Genomic DNA, 16,230 nt, shown 5'->3' on the forward strand with positions numbered 1-16,230 from the left:
CTGCCTCTGTGTTTCATATCTCTTACAAGTCATTATTATGTGCTCCACTGACTCCTCTTCTCGACATCCCTCACACAACCCTGTCTCGTGCTTCCCTATCATCTTTATAGTGTTTTATTCAGTGAACAATGTCCCAACCTTAACCTAGTCATCACCGCATCTTCTCTCCTATTTCCAATTTCCATCCTTTCCTCTTTAACATTTCTCTGAATTTGATATAAATGCCTCCCTTTCTCCTCTTTCCCACCTCTCTTGCCACCTTATATTGACTTTCTCCCATATTATGCATTTAACCTCTGCTTTACTTACTTTTATTAACCTCCATTTCTGTTCTCTTTTGTTAGTGCCCTTTTAGCCAGCCTGTCCGCCATCTCATTACCCCTAATCCCAACATGTGCTGGGACCCACATAAATCTTACCTGATATCCCTTATTAACTATTCTTGTGTTTAATTGTAGCACTTCATACAGGATATCTTGCCGAGCTTTTGAATGGAATGACTTTAAACTCGCTAAAACTGATAAAGAGTCAGAGCATATCAAAACCTTTGATGCCCGACTCGTGAATGAATCATTCGTTTGAGTCGGATCTTTTTAATACATTGGTAGAACCATAGACATGTGGTTCGGTTCACAAAATTGAAGTGGGCTGAATCAGACTGAGCAGGAATCATACTGAATAAATCGCTCGTGAGTTGAACTGAACGCTTTTTATGAATCGGACTGAACCGAGTAATTCTCTTAGATAAATATAGAAACTAAATGAATCATATATATGATTCATTTTGAATAGGTTCTTTAAGCTAACTGTCGTTAAGAACCGATTCGCCCAAAGGAATCACTAACACATCACTACTGAATCATGCGTGGAAACCGGGGCGTGGCTAGACGGATCACGCGTGAAAATGAGAGTTGGTCAGAGTTTAATCACGCATGGCTGCGCTTATATTTATTACTGCATTGTTGGGTCCTTAAGGAGAAATCGCACAGGAGGAGAAGGATGTGCATGAGCTCACCCAGCTGTAGACAGACGAAGTTCAGGGCTGGATGCTTTTCTCGGAAAAGCTTTTATGAGTTTCGAGAGCTGTTATATAATAGATAAGATGCTGTAAATTATGTAAGAAATCAGGTGATATACCAGAGATAGACAGTGGCAGCTTGCAAAGATATATATGTGACTGCTAACAGTACAATTTTAGGGTATAATGCAGTCTGATCTTCCAAAAGACCTATTTATTATTATTATTATTATTATTATTTACTAGACAGTTTTATACACCTATTCGGTTGTCTCCAAATATATTTGGTAGAATATAGCTAATAATAATTTAAAGTATGGATTCTTGCAAATTCTCTCGAAGGATGCTGACCAGTGGTTGAGGAAATGATCATCTTTGGTGCAGAAATAGACCTTAAACCAAGACCCAGATCCAGACCCAGACTTAATGCTTGGAGACCCAGAATAATAAGATCACAACATCATGACATAACATTATGCCATAATGGCTGAAAACAAGCCTTTTGAAATCACAGGAGACCGGACATTTCACTTCTTAAAAACCTGCTGAGCATGAGGTTACATCTGGTACTGAAGATCTTCTAAAACTCCCAAATTTATTTTGAGTTTTTCAGCTGTTAAAACAAATGAAATGTTCCACCTGTTAGTTCATAGACAATAAGCGTTTATATGTCTGAATTGTGTCTCGTAAAACCAGTCCAAAAAAAGCCACTCTGCAAATCACTGATTTTCAGTTGTTTTAATGGAGACACTGATTAACCTTATTCTGTGATGAGTTACATTAATTTCCATAGTTTCCGACTCAGAACTTAGAAAAGAAAAAAAAGTATATCAATATGCTGTTGCTGCAAAATGAAGGTACATTATTTACAGCCCCCCCCCGCCCAAAAAAACCCAGAAACATCAAAATGAAATGATAATAATAATAACAGTGCCGATGGTTCTTAGGGATGGGAGTGAATACTGAAGCCTAGAAATGGCAAGTTAAAGTTCTGAACTGTGTCCCAGAATGACTCTATGGTGCGCCCTGGGGGCCGGAGCCAAAGCCAAAGCAAAGACATTTCAAGAACATCTGAGAGCATTTCGTCATCTCTTCAGACGTTTAAAAAACACTTTGTAAGAAATAAACGAAATACTTTAACAGACCGGGAAGGAAAACGTTCCCGATCTTATTCTTAACGTTCCATTGCAGTAGCCCGTCTGAATCCGGGAGGTTTCCTGAAGTGCACTTGCTCCTGAGGCCGCGAGTCGCCTCCTTGGCACCAGCATCTGTTGGATCCTGTCCATCTTCAGTCATCAGTCTAGCACTAAAAATCAACAGGTGGGAATATCCTGAAAAGGGACGGGGGTTGATGGAAAGCGGAGGGAATGGATGTAAAGGAGATGAATGGTGCTTTTAGGGGAAATGTGCAAATCACTTTCCTATCTAAATCAATGCTGGCCATTTTGTTTTGGCATTCAAGGGCTGGAACAATAAAGAAAAAAAAATACTGGAGTGATTAACCGTCCCTCTTCTGTCTGTCTGGTTAAAAAAATACAAATTTTCAGTCACTGGTGTTAATTTTTTTTGGCCCCACAGGGCACCTACTGCAGTAGTGCATAAACGAAAAAAAAAAAAAATATAGAAATGAAACCGTCATTGTTTTCCTACAGTTTGAAACCATCCCACAATAATAACGACAATAATAATATTAATAATGCTTCAAAGATGCAGGACATTATCGCCTAAGGCATGATTCTATACAATATTTTCAGTACATACTTTGTAAGTGTTTAAGGAAAACAATCCTTGTATCTGCTACTTGTTCAAAAAGAATGTACAGCTTGATTACTCTAGTTTTGTGCCTTAGTCCTTTTTGCTGCTTTTTCACATTTTCAACTTTTTTTTCCTTACAGCTTCAGTTCGTTGGCAATTTTCGAGGCAATGTTTTTGAAAGCGATGGATGTTCCTGATATCCGCTTGAAACGCACGCCGTTTAGCGAGAGACGGGGCAGTTTGCACACCTCCATCTCCCATTGGACCAAGCTCTCGGCGTGGCCGTCGCCATGGACGCATAGAAGCAGGAAGCGCTCACGCTGCTCGTAATCGCAGTTGTTGGCGTCCAGGACTTTGCGGATCTCGCGCATCATCTCTGTGGGCTCCATGGAGGAGGTGGTCTTCATGCTCCAGGTGAAGCGTAGCGAGCGGGGTTTGGCGTCTTTATGTTCCTCTTTCTGATCCCCAGACACATTACGACTGCAGGAGAGAAGAGAGAACGGTCAGAGAAATGGGAAAGTGAACATGAGAACATTAATGGCAGAAATGTACACAAGTAGGCAACATGAACACTTGGCTAATGCATTGATCCTATTGCATTTTTCTAGGGTGCCACTAGTTTTTATTTTTATTGTATTTCGATTTTTAATTTCAGGTGAATTTTAGATTCCAAATAGCTTTTATGCTGTTTGTTCATAAAATTAAATTTAACCTATTTGTGTGTAGTTGCTGTTTTTTTTTTTTTTTTTTAAATAAAGACATTAATATTTTTACTCCGCAAGGAGGCATTAAATAGATCCAAACTGACAGATTTTACTTTTTGGGAAAGTGGCTTAATTTAATAATTCACCAACACATACACTACCATACAAAAGTTTGGGCTGATGGTTTTTTCTTGTTCTTTTTTAACTGAATGAAATAACTTTTTATTTAGCAAGAACGCATTAAATTGTTCAGAAGTGACAACAGAGACATTTATAATGTTACAAAAGATTTCTATTTCAAATAAATGCTGTTTTGAACTTTCTATTCATCAAAGAATCCTGAAAAAAAGAATGTAGTAATATCTGCTGAAAATTCAGCTCTGCATCACAGGTATAAATTACATTTTCCAAAACATAAACAGCATTAAACAGAGCTTGCATAGCTGGAAGTCTTTGCGTTCACATATTCATTTGTTTCAGACCTTCGTAATGAAGATGCTGGTGTGGGTAAATGAACATAAAAACAAGTTCTTACATAACTTTTCACTGTTTTCAGTGACAACACATGCACTGAAGCACCTGAGCGCATTTGACATGCAGTGAACACAAAAATCCCCATGCAGAGATACAGAAACTATAAGCAAAATAAGAATAGCAAATATAAGAATATAAAGAAAAATACTCATTAAACTGGCCATGAGGTGTGATTTTAATCAACTATAAAATGTTTCCAAGCTCAGATTCGAATCTAAACTTCACAAGTAAACCACTGTATGATGTTACATAAGTGTTGTGGCTGGTATTGGGACTGATTTTAGTGTTACTATTTTAAACAAACACTTATCCCTAAATATGAGCAACATTGCTTTGACCTTTACTTTACTTGACCTTTTTTCACTTTCTTCTTCTTGCCACAAGATGGCGGAGCAATAGAGCTAGATGCCAATGCAAACAAAAGCTTACTTTTGTTGTGACAGATCAGAATAAATGAATATTCACAGAACAGATTATCAGAGGCTCACATAAACCTCAATGGTTAAACTCAATGCACTTGATCTTTGGGATATTATGTCATATGCCAGTTTATGTATGTTTGTAGATTTATTCAAAACAGCGAGGTTAAGTCTGTGGAGTAATGTTAGGACTAAATGTGACCCTGGAGCACAAAACCAGTCTTAAGTCGCTGGGGTATAATTGTAGCAATAGCCAAAAATACATTGTATGGGTCAAAATTATTGATATTTATTTTATGACAAAAATCATTCGGATATTAAGTAAAGATCATGTTCCATGAAGATATTTTGTAAATTTCCTACTGTAAATATATTAAAACTTAATTTTTGATTAGTAATATGCATTGCTAAGAACTTAATTTAGACAACTTTAAAGGCGATTTTCTCAATATTTAGATTTGTTTTTATCCAGATTTTCAAATAGTTGTATCTCGGCCAAATATTGTCCTATCCTAACAAACCATACATCAATGGAAATCTTATTTATTCAGCTTTCAGATGATCTATAAATATCAATAAAAAAAAAAATGTACCCTTATGACTGGTTTTGTGGTCCAGGCTCACAAATGTCCAAAAAGCAAAGAAAAGATGGTATAAAATCAGAACTGGTAAACCAGATGTCCTGTCTCACCTTGAATCCTCATACCTCCCATTTCTATCGCATTCTGCCGGCACTCTTTAAAAACCAGGATGAAAAAGAGAAAAATAGTTTAGAGGCAAGCAAATCTGAGACTCAGCTGATCAAGGAAAGAAAGATAAGACAACAATAGCTTTTCAGACATCCTAGGAAAAAAGAGAGAAGAGTATCAAAGCCAATGTTAGAGAGAACGCCAACGACAGATACAATTTCCTGTGTAAGTGGAGAGGAATATTGGACATGCACTTAAAAATTGACCTGTGTGGAGAGATAAAATGGGAGAGGAGGAGACAGAGGGTATTACAGATACCCTCCCTGTACCCTATGATTCAACTTCCTGTTCTAAATAGATTCCATGCAGTGGACACAACTGAGCTCATTTTGTCTGGTAAGAAAGAAAAAAAAAACACGATTTAAAAGGAAGGGCTCTCATAATGAAGAAAGATGACGTAATGTGGAGCAGTGTGGGGTAAGCTGTGCCACTTTTTACCCAAGCTGTCTTCTGGGCAGGGATAAATGATGCAGCTTTAAAATTAATATGGATAATTATAAATATTTGATCTTCATTATTTTTGACATATTCATATTTCTGGATATCTGCTATTAAATGAAATGAGAATAAAGCTCAAAGCGGTTGTTGGCACAACTTACCCCAAACCACGTGACACACTTTTCCTTTTTGGGAAAGTTGCTTCAATTAAAAATGGCAATTTACACTACACTAAGATTTTATATATATATATTTTTTAATTAAAAACTTTTATTCAGAAAGGACGCGTCAAAACTGATCAAAAGGGACAGTAAAGGCGATTATATTGTTACAAAACATTTCTATTTCAATTAAATGCATTTCTTTGGAACTTTCCATTCATCAAAGAATTTAGAAAAAAATGAGAATGATTTCTGAAGGATCATGTGACACTGAAGACTAGTAATGGCTGCAGAAAATTCAGCTTGCATCACAGGAATAAATTACATTTTAAAATATATTAAAATAGAAAACAGTAAAAATATTTAAAATAATCGTAATGTTACTTTTTTTTTTAAATTATTTTTTAATATAAATGCAGCCTTGGGGAGCATAAGTATATTTAAAAAAAAACAAAAACATAAAAAAAAAAACTTGCTGACTCTTGAATAATAATGTATGACATATATCTGGGGGAAATATATATATTAAATAAATATATTTTAGATATAAATAATTGTTTATTTATATCGAACATAAAAAATAAAAATGTATTTATTCTAGCATAAAAATGCTTATTTTCAGTTTTAGACAGCAGTATATGATGGGCTGTTTCTGAATGTATGTTAATGTGATAAGCAGTGCATAGTTCTCCAGATTACTTTGATGACACAAGCCACTGACACATCTGAACCCACTCCCCTTTTTATGACATTAATGCTACACAATACAAAACACATTAAATACAGATATATTCATTTGCAAGACATTAATCATCCACTGTACAAAATAAAATATGTAAAAGACTGGGAGAGGTCATGCAGCGGCATGGGCAGAGAGCAGCGGTCAGAGGAGAGGACGCTGGCGGGTAAGTGCTCTTATAGGGCAACAGTAAGAGGCGAACTGCCTTTGACATGAACATCCACTGGGCAGCTTCCTTTCTGCATCCTGTAACTTCTGAAAGGAATTTTACTGCCAATACTGAGCACATTTTTGTATCTAAACTGAGGAACGAGTGAGATTTACTTTCTTTTGTAATCGACAGCAGGCCATAGATGCTGTCACTAGAGTTTGACTCGTTTATATCCCGGAATATTCTTTTAAAAATGACCAGCTTCCCTTCAAGAACAGAATCCAAAGAAAATAAACCAAGTTTTCTCATTTATATAGAACAAGAGCCTGCAATGTCTTTAAAAACTCTTTAAAGTGTCATCTGACCAACTTCTGGATTACAAAAATCTGAAGTTCTCCATGGAAAAAAAGCAAACGGTCATAACAGCACTGTTGGGAATGAAAGCACTGGGATCGTGAGACCACCTGGAGGGACAATATGATTGGGTAGGTCAAAAAGGAAGAGGTGGATTCAGAAAATCCTGGACAAATGCTACTTCTAGAGGTCTGGCGCATGATGGGTGAAACTGGGAAAGGATGGTTGTCGCAAAAGGCAATCTTGGTACCTTAACTCCAGAAATCTTGTAAAGAACCCTTCTCAATCGCCACATCTGTCAGCTGCTAAATTAAGAGCCCAGTAGGGTGGCCTGAATTACACAACCAAGAGCAAGTCTGTTACCATATCGCAGGAAATGCATTAATGCGTTTATTTCCTTATCGTCAGAGTAGATTAATATATAAAGATGAATTTCTAAGTGATATAACACAGTATATGCTAATGAAGAGCTATATAAATATCATGCAACCTGGCAGGAACACACAGTATTTCACATCAAAATAAAAAGAAACAAATTACTTTAATTTTTACTACTAACATGCATAAAAATAAAAGCTATTTTAGGACCATAATGATTTTTGCACAACATTTTCATGTAAATTAAATGTTTTACTGCCAAACAATCATTACTGTAATACAGAAAAAAATGTTCTAATTACTGTAAAGCAAAAAGGATTTAATTATTATTAAAAAGTTATTAAATTATTTAATATTTTTTAAATGGTCAAGTATTTATATCAAGGTAGTATTTGTTGTACTGCATTAAATTTAAGCAGATTAAAAAAAAACATTGTATTACTATATCATAATATTATAATTAAAATTATATGATAAAATTATAATAAATTAACAATTAAAATAAAATTTTAATATATATATAAATAAAATCAGAGAATCAACATAATAGAAGAAAAATGGAAATAAAAAAATAATATGATAAAAATAAATATAATAAAAATATAATATTACACAAGACTCCAGATACATTAGTAATGGAAATTTTGGGGGGAAATGTGCTCAAGTGTCGTAAAAGTAAATGTCAGATTTAAATAAAAACAAAAAATAATAAAATAAATAATTTCCCATTTCTTTTGATTTTAGGGTAAAATGTGACCCAGGTATGTTTTATGCACGTACATAAATGAAAGAGAATTCACCGATTTCAGAGAGATTTCATCGAAGTTATGTTCCCACTATTGAATGCTGTAGGTTACTATCTAAATGTGCAAAACACACACAGCCTTCCTTGAAGAAAAAAGGTGTGAATGGAAAATGAGGCTCTAATGTTTAAAACTGGAAGGAGACTAATGAATCTATTGTGCTCAGTTGTAACCTGTGAACAGGCATGCATGGGTGATTAGTAATGTCTGCCAGGTGCTGCTCATCAGAAAACAGCAGAAGTCTCAGGCATGCTCAGTCGCACTCCGATTAAATAAGAGGTGAGTGACAAGCGATTAATCAAAAATATCTTCAAACTAGGGTTAGAGTTAAACTTCATATTTCAGCGCTAGTTATCTGCACACAGCCCATCGAGGGTCCTACCTTTTGGTAAACCTGAATGACATATTTCTACAAAAGAAACAGAAAACAGAGACAGTGATCAACATCTAGAGTAGATGTATCGTCTCTTGAGGAAATCTAGGGGAGTCTGATGCCACTGCCAATGATCTGGTGTTGTCATCATAAATAGTTCTAATATGCCAAAACTGCAGCATAACATCCAGTGTTGGGAAGTAAAAGCTACTAACTTAACTACATTTTTCAGTAGTTTTATAGCAGCTGTTTACAAAATAATAAATCTTTTTAATTAACAAACCACTTCTAAATGAAGCACTAATCAAACTATTATGGTAGCCTGTTTCCACCACAGAATTAAAAAATAATAATAATAAAAAAATTGCGACTTTTAAAGCTTACAATTACTTTTTTTCTTGCAATTCTGAGTTTATATCTCACAATTCTAACTTTGTTTCTCACAATTTTCAGAATTGTGCGATATAAACTCATTATTCTGAGAAGAAAAGTCAGAATTGGGAGATAAAAAGTAAATTATCTTTAGTGGTGGAAAAAAACAGAATTGTGAGATGTAAACTCGGAATGCAGAAAAAAAAAGTTGGAAATGTGAGATGTAAAAATTCGCAATTCTGTGTTTATATCTCGCAATTTTGACTTCTTTTCTCAGAAATGCAGAAAACAAAGTCCAAATTGTGAGAAAAATGAGAATTGTGAGATAAAAAGTTGCAATTACTTTATTTTTTTATTCCTTGGCGGAAACATGTTTCCATAAACTGTTGCATTCTAATTCTCATATATTACAAATTCCCAAACTCCAAATGAGAACATTTTCATTCTTATTCCACTAAAAGCCAAGTTTCATAGGGAATAATGGCTTGTTATAGTTGTATTGAAGGTGAAGTGTTTGTTTACCTGCGCGTGAGCTTGGATGTGAGCTTTGTGAAGAGGTTTGTTGATCCGCGGCTCCGGGACTGTGAGAGTGGCGTGGCATCATGCGATAAGGTTGGAGAGGCAGGGGGGCCGTTATAGGTGGCTGTGCGTCGCTCCCTCAGCTGGCCTCCGTGGAAAGTGCTGCGGCTTAGCGTGCCTCGTGGGAAACGCAGGCGGTCCGGGGGAGTCGCGCTACTAATGCTGTGCGTGGAGGAACCGGGGTTCCGCTGACTCGTCTGAGTCGTGCTCGTACTGAAGAGAGTAGAATCAGGGTCACAGTATGATGAAATAGGAAAACCAGCTAACAACACTGGTTACATGAACAACTAGGTGGTCTTTGGACACTTAAAGGGATAGTGCACCCAAAAAATGAAAATTCTGTCATCATTAACACATCCTCATATCATTCCAAACCTGTATGACTTTCTTTTATCTTTGGAAAACAACAGAAGATATTTTGAAAAATGTCTTTGTTGTTTTTACAATAAAAGTCAATGGGGCACTATTTCAATATTTCAGATTTCAAAGTCAATATTTTAAAACGCATTAAAATATTTTCTTTTGTGTTCTGCAGAAGAAAGTCATGCAGGTTTGAAATAACATGCGGCTGAGTAAATGATTCAGTGTTGATATTATTAACAAAGTATTAAAAATTATTTTCGTTAACTGAAATAAAATAAAATAAAATATAACTATTTGATGAAAAATACTTAAACTAAGATGTTGCCTTGGCAACTAACTGAAATAAAATAAGTTTAATTTAAAGCACTACAATTACTAAAACTAAAATAAAAATAAATGAAAGCTAAATAAAAAATTACAAAGGCAAATAAGTCTAAGGTGAAAATAAAATAAAAACGGAAGATATAAAAAATAAAAGCCAATTCAAAATATTAATAAATACTATAACAGTATATAAATAATAATAAAATGGCACATAAATTATGACAGAATTTGCATTTTTGAAAATAAAAATGAAATAAAGTCTCTTTAAGCAACTATCCCTTTAAACCACAGCTACAAGTCATTGAATATTACAACAGAATGTAACAAAATAGCAAATCAAAACAATAAATCTGCAAACAAATGATGTTAGAACTTTTCTCAGAAATAATTTATGTGATTGCTTTTAATAAAGCAGTGTTTTCTTGATTTTTAGTGGATATATGTAGTCAGTTCTCCTCAAATTCACACAGGTTTCCAAGCAGAACAACCACAGGTTTAGTTCCTCACATTAATTATGAACATATTAAAAACATTTTGACTGGTTAAGAAGCTATTATAGGTCTGTTAGTTTGAAATTTGTAATTTCCATATATAGTGTATTTAATTGGCATATATCTATAATAGTGACTTAACCATAATTTAACCCTAGCAATCTGTGCTCAACAAAATTCTTAATCTGCATATGTATTTCTTGCACACTATACTGATCAAAATAATCAGAAAACATCTCAACAGTCCTTTCACTAGTCGTTGACTAGGTTAATGTAGTTTCTATCCTATATTAGTGGGTTTAGAAACAAGGAAGTTAGTTAACGGTTTAAATGGGAAGATGCAGGAAATCCTCAAACGTTAAAACGCAATGGAAGCTCCACGACGAGTCCTCCTGACACTACAGGGATGAGACGAGGGTGGCAGGAAATCAAAGACGCAGACAGCAGAGAGGTCAGAGGGCGTTAGAGAGGAGTGCGATGGAGAGACACACTAAGATTAGAGACAGACGCTGAACTCGTCTTTACTTGGGCCTGAAGAGATCAGAGGTGCCGTCGTTGGGCGGCAAGGTGGCACGGCAGGTGTGTCCGGAGGCCGAGAGTGACGTGGCCTTTTGGTGGCACAGACGGACAGAAGCCGATGAGCTGGCGAGAGCAACAGCGTACGCCGTCGGACTCGTGCTGACACATCCTGACATTTCATTCAGGCTGGCCAACGGCAGGTGGGCAAATAAACAGCAGTGGGATGGATCAGACATAGTATGTACGAAGAAAGCAGAGCATATGAGATAAAACTGTAAGCAGAGTAGAATACAAAGAGAGAGTAATATAGGATACGGATGGATCATGATGGTCGACTAGTCGTTCAAAACTGACTAGTCAACATAAATGTGCGTCTGATGGAATCTCCCCTATAAAGGGCTAGCTTAACAGAATAGTTTACTCCAAATAAAAAAAAGCCTGCATCATTTACTCACCCTTATGTCACTTCAAACCTGTATGACTTTTTTCTTCAGTGGAACATAAAACTGGAACACCAAAACAACACTGGACCCCACTGACTTTCATTTTATGGACCAAAAAAAAAATCTTCAAAAATCTTCTTTTTCAGAAGAAAAAAAAAAATACACTACTATTCAAAAGTTTGTGTTCGGTAAGATTTTGTAATGGTTTTTAAATCTCTTATGCTCACCAAGGCTGCAGATATTTGATCAAAAATACAGTAATAATGCGAAATATTATTACAATTTAAAATGACGCTTTTCTATATGAGTATATTTTAAAATGTAATTTATTCCTGGGATCCAAAGCTGAATTTTCCAGTCTTCAGTGTCACGATTCTTCAAAAATCATTCTAATATGCTGATCTGCTTGTCAGAAAATATTTCTTATTATCAATGTTGAAAACAGTTCATTAATATTTTTGTGGATCCCCAAACCAAAGTTTTGAATAGTAGTGTATAAAGATTTTAAAATGACATGAGGATTAATAAAGGATGATAAAGCGTTCACTTTTGATTGAACTATCCCTTTAAGACTAGTCGACTGTGTGTGTGGCTTTGAATTTTGCGTATCCCTAATATGGGATTCAGCACATGGTTTGTCTCTCTCTGTGGACTGCATGTTAAAGCTAAGCGGTTCAGCATGGCAGACTGGCACAGCAAGGTTGGCTGTGTTTTTTTGTGATATTGACGCGAGTCAGCAAGACAGAGGCCTCTTTGTGAACTCAAAACGTGTAATGCAAACATCCCAAATGAATCTGGAGGGAGCATGTCCTGGCGTGCCCATATATTTTCATATTCTCCATCTGTATTTCCACAGATCTTCCCCCAGAAAATGAATCAATATATTAATGAATGCTTAGACAACACCAATTTGACACTATGAACCATAATAATAATTCCTTAAGTGTTTATAACCACTACAATGTACACTGCACATCTTTAAGTTTGTAGGACAGACTGTAGAAGTGATTGGCGATTAGAAAAAATACATAAAAGCGGTTTAATTTTTTTGCTAATGATATGTCAAATAAATTATGACATGTAAGATAGTTAGTAGGGCTTCACAAGTGGGTAAAAAATTGTGGATATTATATATAATTATTATATTATTTATATAATTTTTAATAAAATTTATATCATTATTAAATATATTGACAAATACTGGTATTTGAACTGTCTAATATGCATTTATCTCATATTGCTGCTGCTTAGATATCAAATAAATGATGTTTAAAAAGTGTAAAAGGTGTAAAAAAAAAAAAGTGTAAAAACATCAGGTCATATCTCAATTTAAAAATTTGAATTTGATTACTTATACAGCCTTAGAATTTTCAGCAGTAACATTCAGTCTAAGTTCTACATGATAAAGTAATGTAATGTAAAATATTAAACCAAAGCTCCATCTTCAAATACTGCATCGGGGGGAAAAAAGCAAACAGATGACTCTCCACAAACATTTATGAACCTGTAGATAAGAGCAACAGTTTTTGTGAAAATATCTGGTTGAGTGAGGATGAAAAGACGCAAGTTGTTCTTTGTTGTCAGTCACTGTTTTGAGCAACATGGTGGTGTTTCCTGTAAACCGGTGTTAATGTTGAAAGGGAAAAGGGAGATTCACAACCTTTGACCTAAAAATGAGAGGTCTCAGGGACTCACCTGTTCTCTTTGCCGTTCTGGATGACGGAGTGACGGTCTGTGGCGTTCCTCTCACTACACACGTATGTGTTTCTCCTGGTCATACCGCTAGACACAGAATTGCTCTGCAGAAATACATATTATAGTGTGAGTCTTAACTGTTTTAAATGAAACACCGAAACGAAATTAAAAGTTTTCATTTAGCCGAAAACCGAAACCTAAAATAAATCTTGTTTAATAATCACATAATTATGTTTCTACACCGACTCGTTGTTGAAATGGAAAATTTTTAATGAGCATTAAAGAGCATCAAAATCACATTTATTATTTGAAATTTGTTATAAACTTGAAAGACTAATTTTAAAAGTAGCAAAGCACAAAGCTATTATTGGATGATAGGCACGCTATAAATAATGTTTAGTTAAGTTTTGTTCATGCATCAACTAAAACAGCATAGACTAAAAGATCTTGTTTAACAAAATAAAGATAGACTAAAAACAAGAAATCAATATTTATTACAGCTGACACGTTTACCTGACATTTACCTGATTAAAAAGTACCCGTTCCATCAATAATTTTAGCCCTCCAAAACTATTTTGGCCGAATCCAAAAACCCATTTTCTGATGCCAAAATTGTGTTGATTCATAAAATAACTAAACAAATTTATGTATCTAAGCAACACGTCGTTCCAACCAGTTTTATTTTTTCCATTTTAACTTTAATTATAGTTTTAGTAAATTTGTTGTGTTTTTGTCATTTTTATAATAATTATTATTTTTTAAATATATCTATATAGTTTTAATTCATTTTTATTTCAGTTTTAGTTTTAAGTACATCAAGTTAAACTAAATTAAAATGAGAAATTTTGTCTTGGCAACTAGTTGAAAAGTTTTTTTTTGTTTTTTTGCATTTTATTCTATTTAAGTTAAGGTTGATTGTATTTCATGTAACATAATTTTTTTTTATGGTATTAGTTTTAGGTAACTATAATAACCCTGGTTCCAAATTGTTAGATTCTCTTAAAGTGCCCCTATTATGGATTTTTGAAAATTACCTTTCATGCAGTGTGTAACACAGCTCTAAGTGAATGAAAATATCCTGCAAAGTTTTAAATCTGAAAGTGCACCGTGTAAAAAATTATTGTCTCTCAAAAGAAAGAGTCGACTCTGAATCATTGAAACTAGTCGTTTTTAAAACAAATCCCAAGCCATTTCATGTTGACTTCAACATGAAACATTAGCATATTGCCCACCCACTTGTTGGTCTTTTCACTTTGGTCTGAATGAAAGTGCAAATTCATTCTTTGCCACTAGGTGCCGCTTTTGGAGCAGAAAAAATAGTTGTTTCCCTAGTAATGCTGTACACAAAGCAGCACTGCGCTCACAAACGCTGCTTTACCAGGCATTACAGGCATGATGAAATGAAAATGAGACCAATCGGACCAATCACCGCAGATTAACGTCACGCAAAAGAGGGTTTTGGAAAAATTAATCCTTGAGCGAATCGTTTGGGGAGTCGTTGAGCAAGTAAGGTAAAAATAAATGCATATTATAAGACAATGAAAGTGTTTTTTGACCGTGCATGCATGTCAACCTGTTGTTGGGGACTCCCAAAACCAAAATATGAACATTTCATTACCCATAATAGGGGCACTTTAATATTATGTCAACCTGTTGTTGGTGACTCCCAAAACCAAAATATTAACCTTTCATTATCCATAATAGGGGCACTTTAAAATAAATTTTGTGATACAAACAATGACATTACAAAAGATCTTGGGTGTTACCAACTTACCCCAGGGGCACCGGCGCTCTTTTTGCCGTCAGGAATGTCGGCCTTGTTTGGATTGTTGGCGTTGCCCAGCATGGGGCTCGGTGGAGCCATGCCACGGCTTCCAGACGAGCTTGACTTACGTGCCTGTGCACTGCCCTCCTCTTTATGGTCACTTTCTGCAGAAGTGGTCTGACTTCTCTTGGGGTAACCCACCGAGGGAATGGTTGGACCAGCTGTAGAGGAGAGGAATGGAGATTAAAAAGACAAAGATCTCACAGTAAGCACCATGTAAAGCCCAAAACGCATGCTTACCCTGGTCACTGTAACGACGCTGTTTCTGGTTGGAGGAGACGTTCTTTTGGACTTTGAGGTGAGATGGTGACTGGCCGTTATTGTGCTCACTATTGGGTTTGGCCTTTGCCAAAGAGAGGTTACTGCTGGAGCTGGAATCACTCACCTCCAGCTGTGATCACACAAAACAAAACATAAAAACTGCAACTGAGACAGAAACATTTTTTTTTGTCTGGATGTAAATGCAGGATTAACGCACAGTGAGAAATGAGTGAATGTAATTGGCTAATCCAGTTTGATAAGATAACCAGTGATATGGGTTTAGAATGACAACTGACATGCTACAAGTCTAAAACATTCATAAACAGATGTCGCCAGATGTTTGACTATGGGTATAAAGACTAGCCCACACTGCAGCTCATTCTGTTTTCCTGTCTGCTTCAGCAGGAAAGTGTTGTCTAAGCGACATGACCTTTATGGGTGGGTAAATCTAAAATCGATGACACCACAATAATAGAGCAGAGTGCAACTAAGTGGTAACTCATTGAAATAAAGGTACAGCAATTTCCATGACAGGTTGTAAAGATGACATCAAATACATGAGGGAAAAATGGTTTTATTTTGTGCTTAAAATTTCCAGAGTTAGAGACTATAAATCTGCAAACAAATCAAATGTATAGTTGCAATAGCATATATTTATTACTTGTTGGGCTTGTGCCTTGAGGCTGAGACTATAAGTGTCAAATCACACTAACATATCTTACTCAGACACACTGCTGTTCAAAAATAAAATTTAGTTAGCAAGGATGAATTCAATTAATCAA

General features: G+C 35.4%; 1 protein-coding gene across 8 annotated transcripts in view; it reads right to left on the reverse strand.

The window, feature by feature from the left end:
- Window positions 1-1,516: 1,516 nt before the first annotated feature.
- The window catches only part of LOC107697167 (MAP/microtubule affinity-regulating kinase 3-like), a 61,163-nt gene continuing 46,449 nt past the window's right edge, over window positions 1,517-16,230 (reverse strand). For 2 of the 8 annotated variants that reach the window (XM_016497828.1, XM_016497826.1), the window contains exons 12-19: window positions 15,428-15,578; window positions 15,137-15,348; window positions 13,363-13,466; window positions 11,231-11,410; window positions 9,471-9,740; window positions 8,586-8,612; window positions 5,122-5,166; window positions 1,517-3,253 (exon numbers count right to left, since the gene is read on the reverse strand). In XM_016497828.1, coding sequence (XP_016353314.1) covers window positions 2,908-3,253; window positions 5,122-5,166; window positions 8,586-8,612; window positions 9,471-9,740; window positions 11,231-11,410; window positions 13,363-13,466; window positions 15,137-15,348; window positions 15,428-15,578 — 1,335 coding nt within the window. In that variant the 3' untranslated portion in view covers window positions 1,517-2,907. Of the gene's footprint in view, window positions 3,254-5,121; window positions 5,167-7,272; window positions 7,354-8,585; window positions 8,613-9,470; window positions 9,741-11,230; window positions 11,411-13,362; window positions 13,467-15,136; window positions 15,349-15,427; window positions 15,579-16,230 lie in introns of all 8 variants that reach the window. The other 6 variants (XR_001635165.1, XM_016497830.1, XM_016497827.1 and 3 more) reach the window with 6 other exon arrangements.

Source organism: Sinocyclocheilus anshuiensis, unplaced genomic scaffold (assembly GCF_001515605.1).
Source record: "Sinocyclocheilus anshuiensis isolate Anshui unplaced genomic scaffold, SAMN03320099.WGS_v1.1 scaffold38, whole genome shotgun sequence".
Classification (NCBI taxonomy): domain Eukaryota; kingdom Metazoa; phylum Chordata; class Actinopteri; order Cypriniformes; family Cyprinidae; genus Sinocyclocheilus; species Sinocyclocheilus anshuiensis.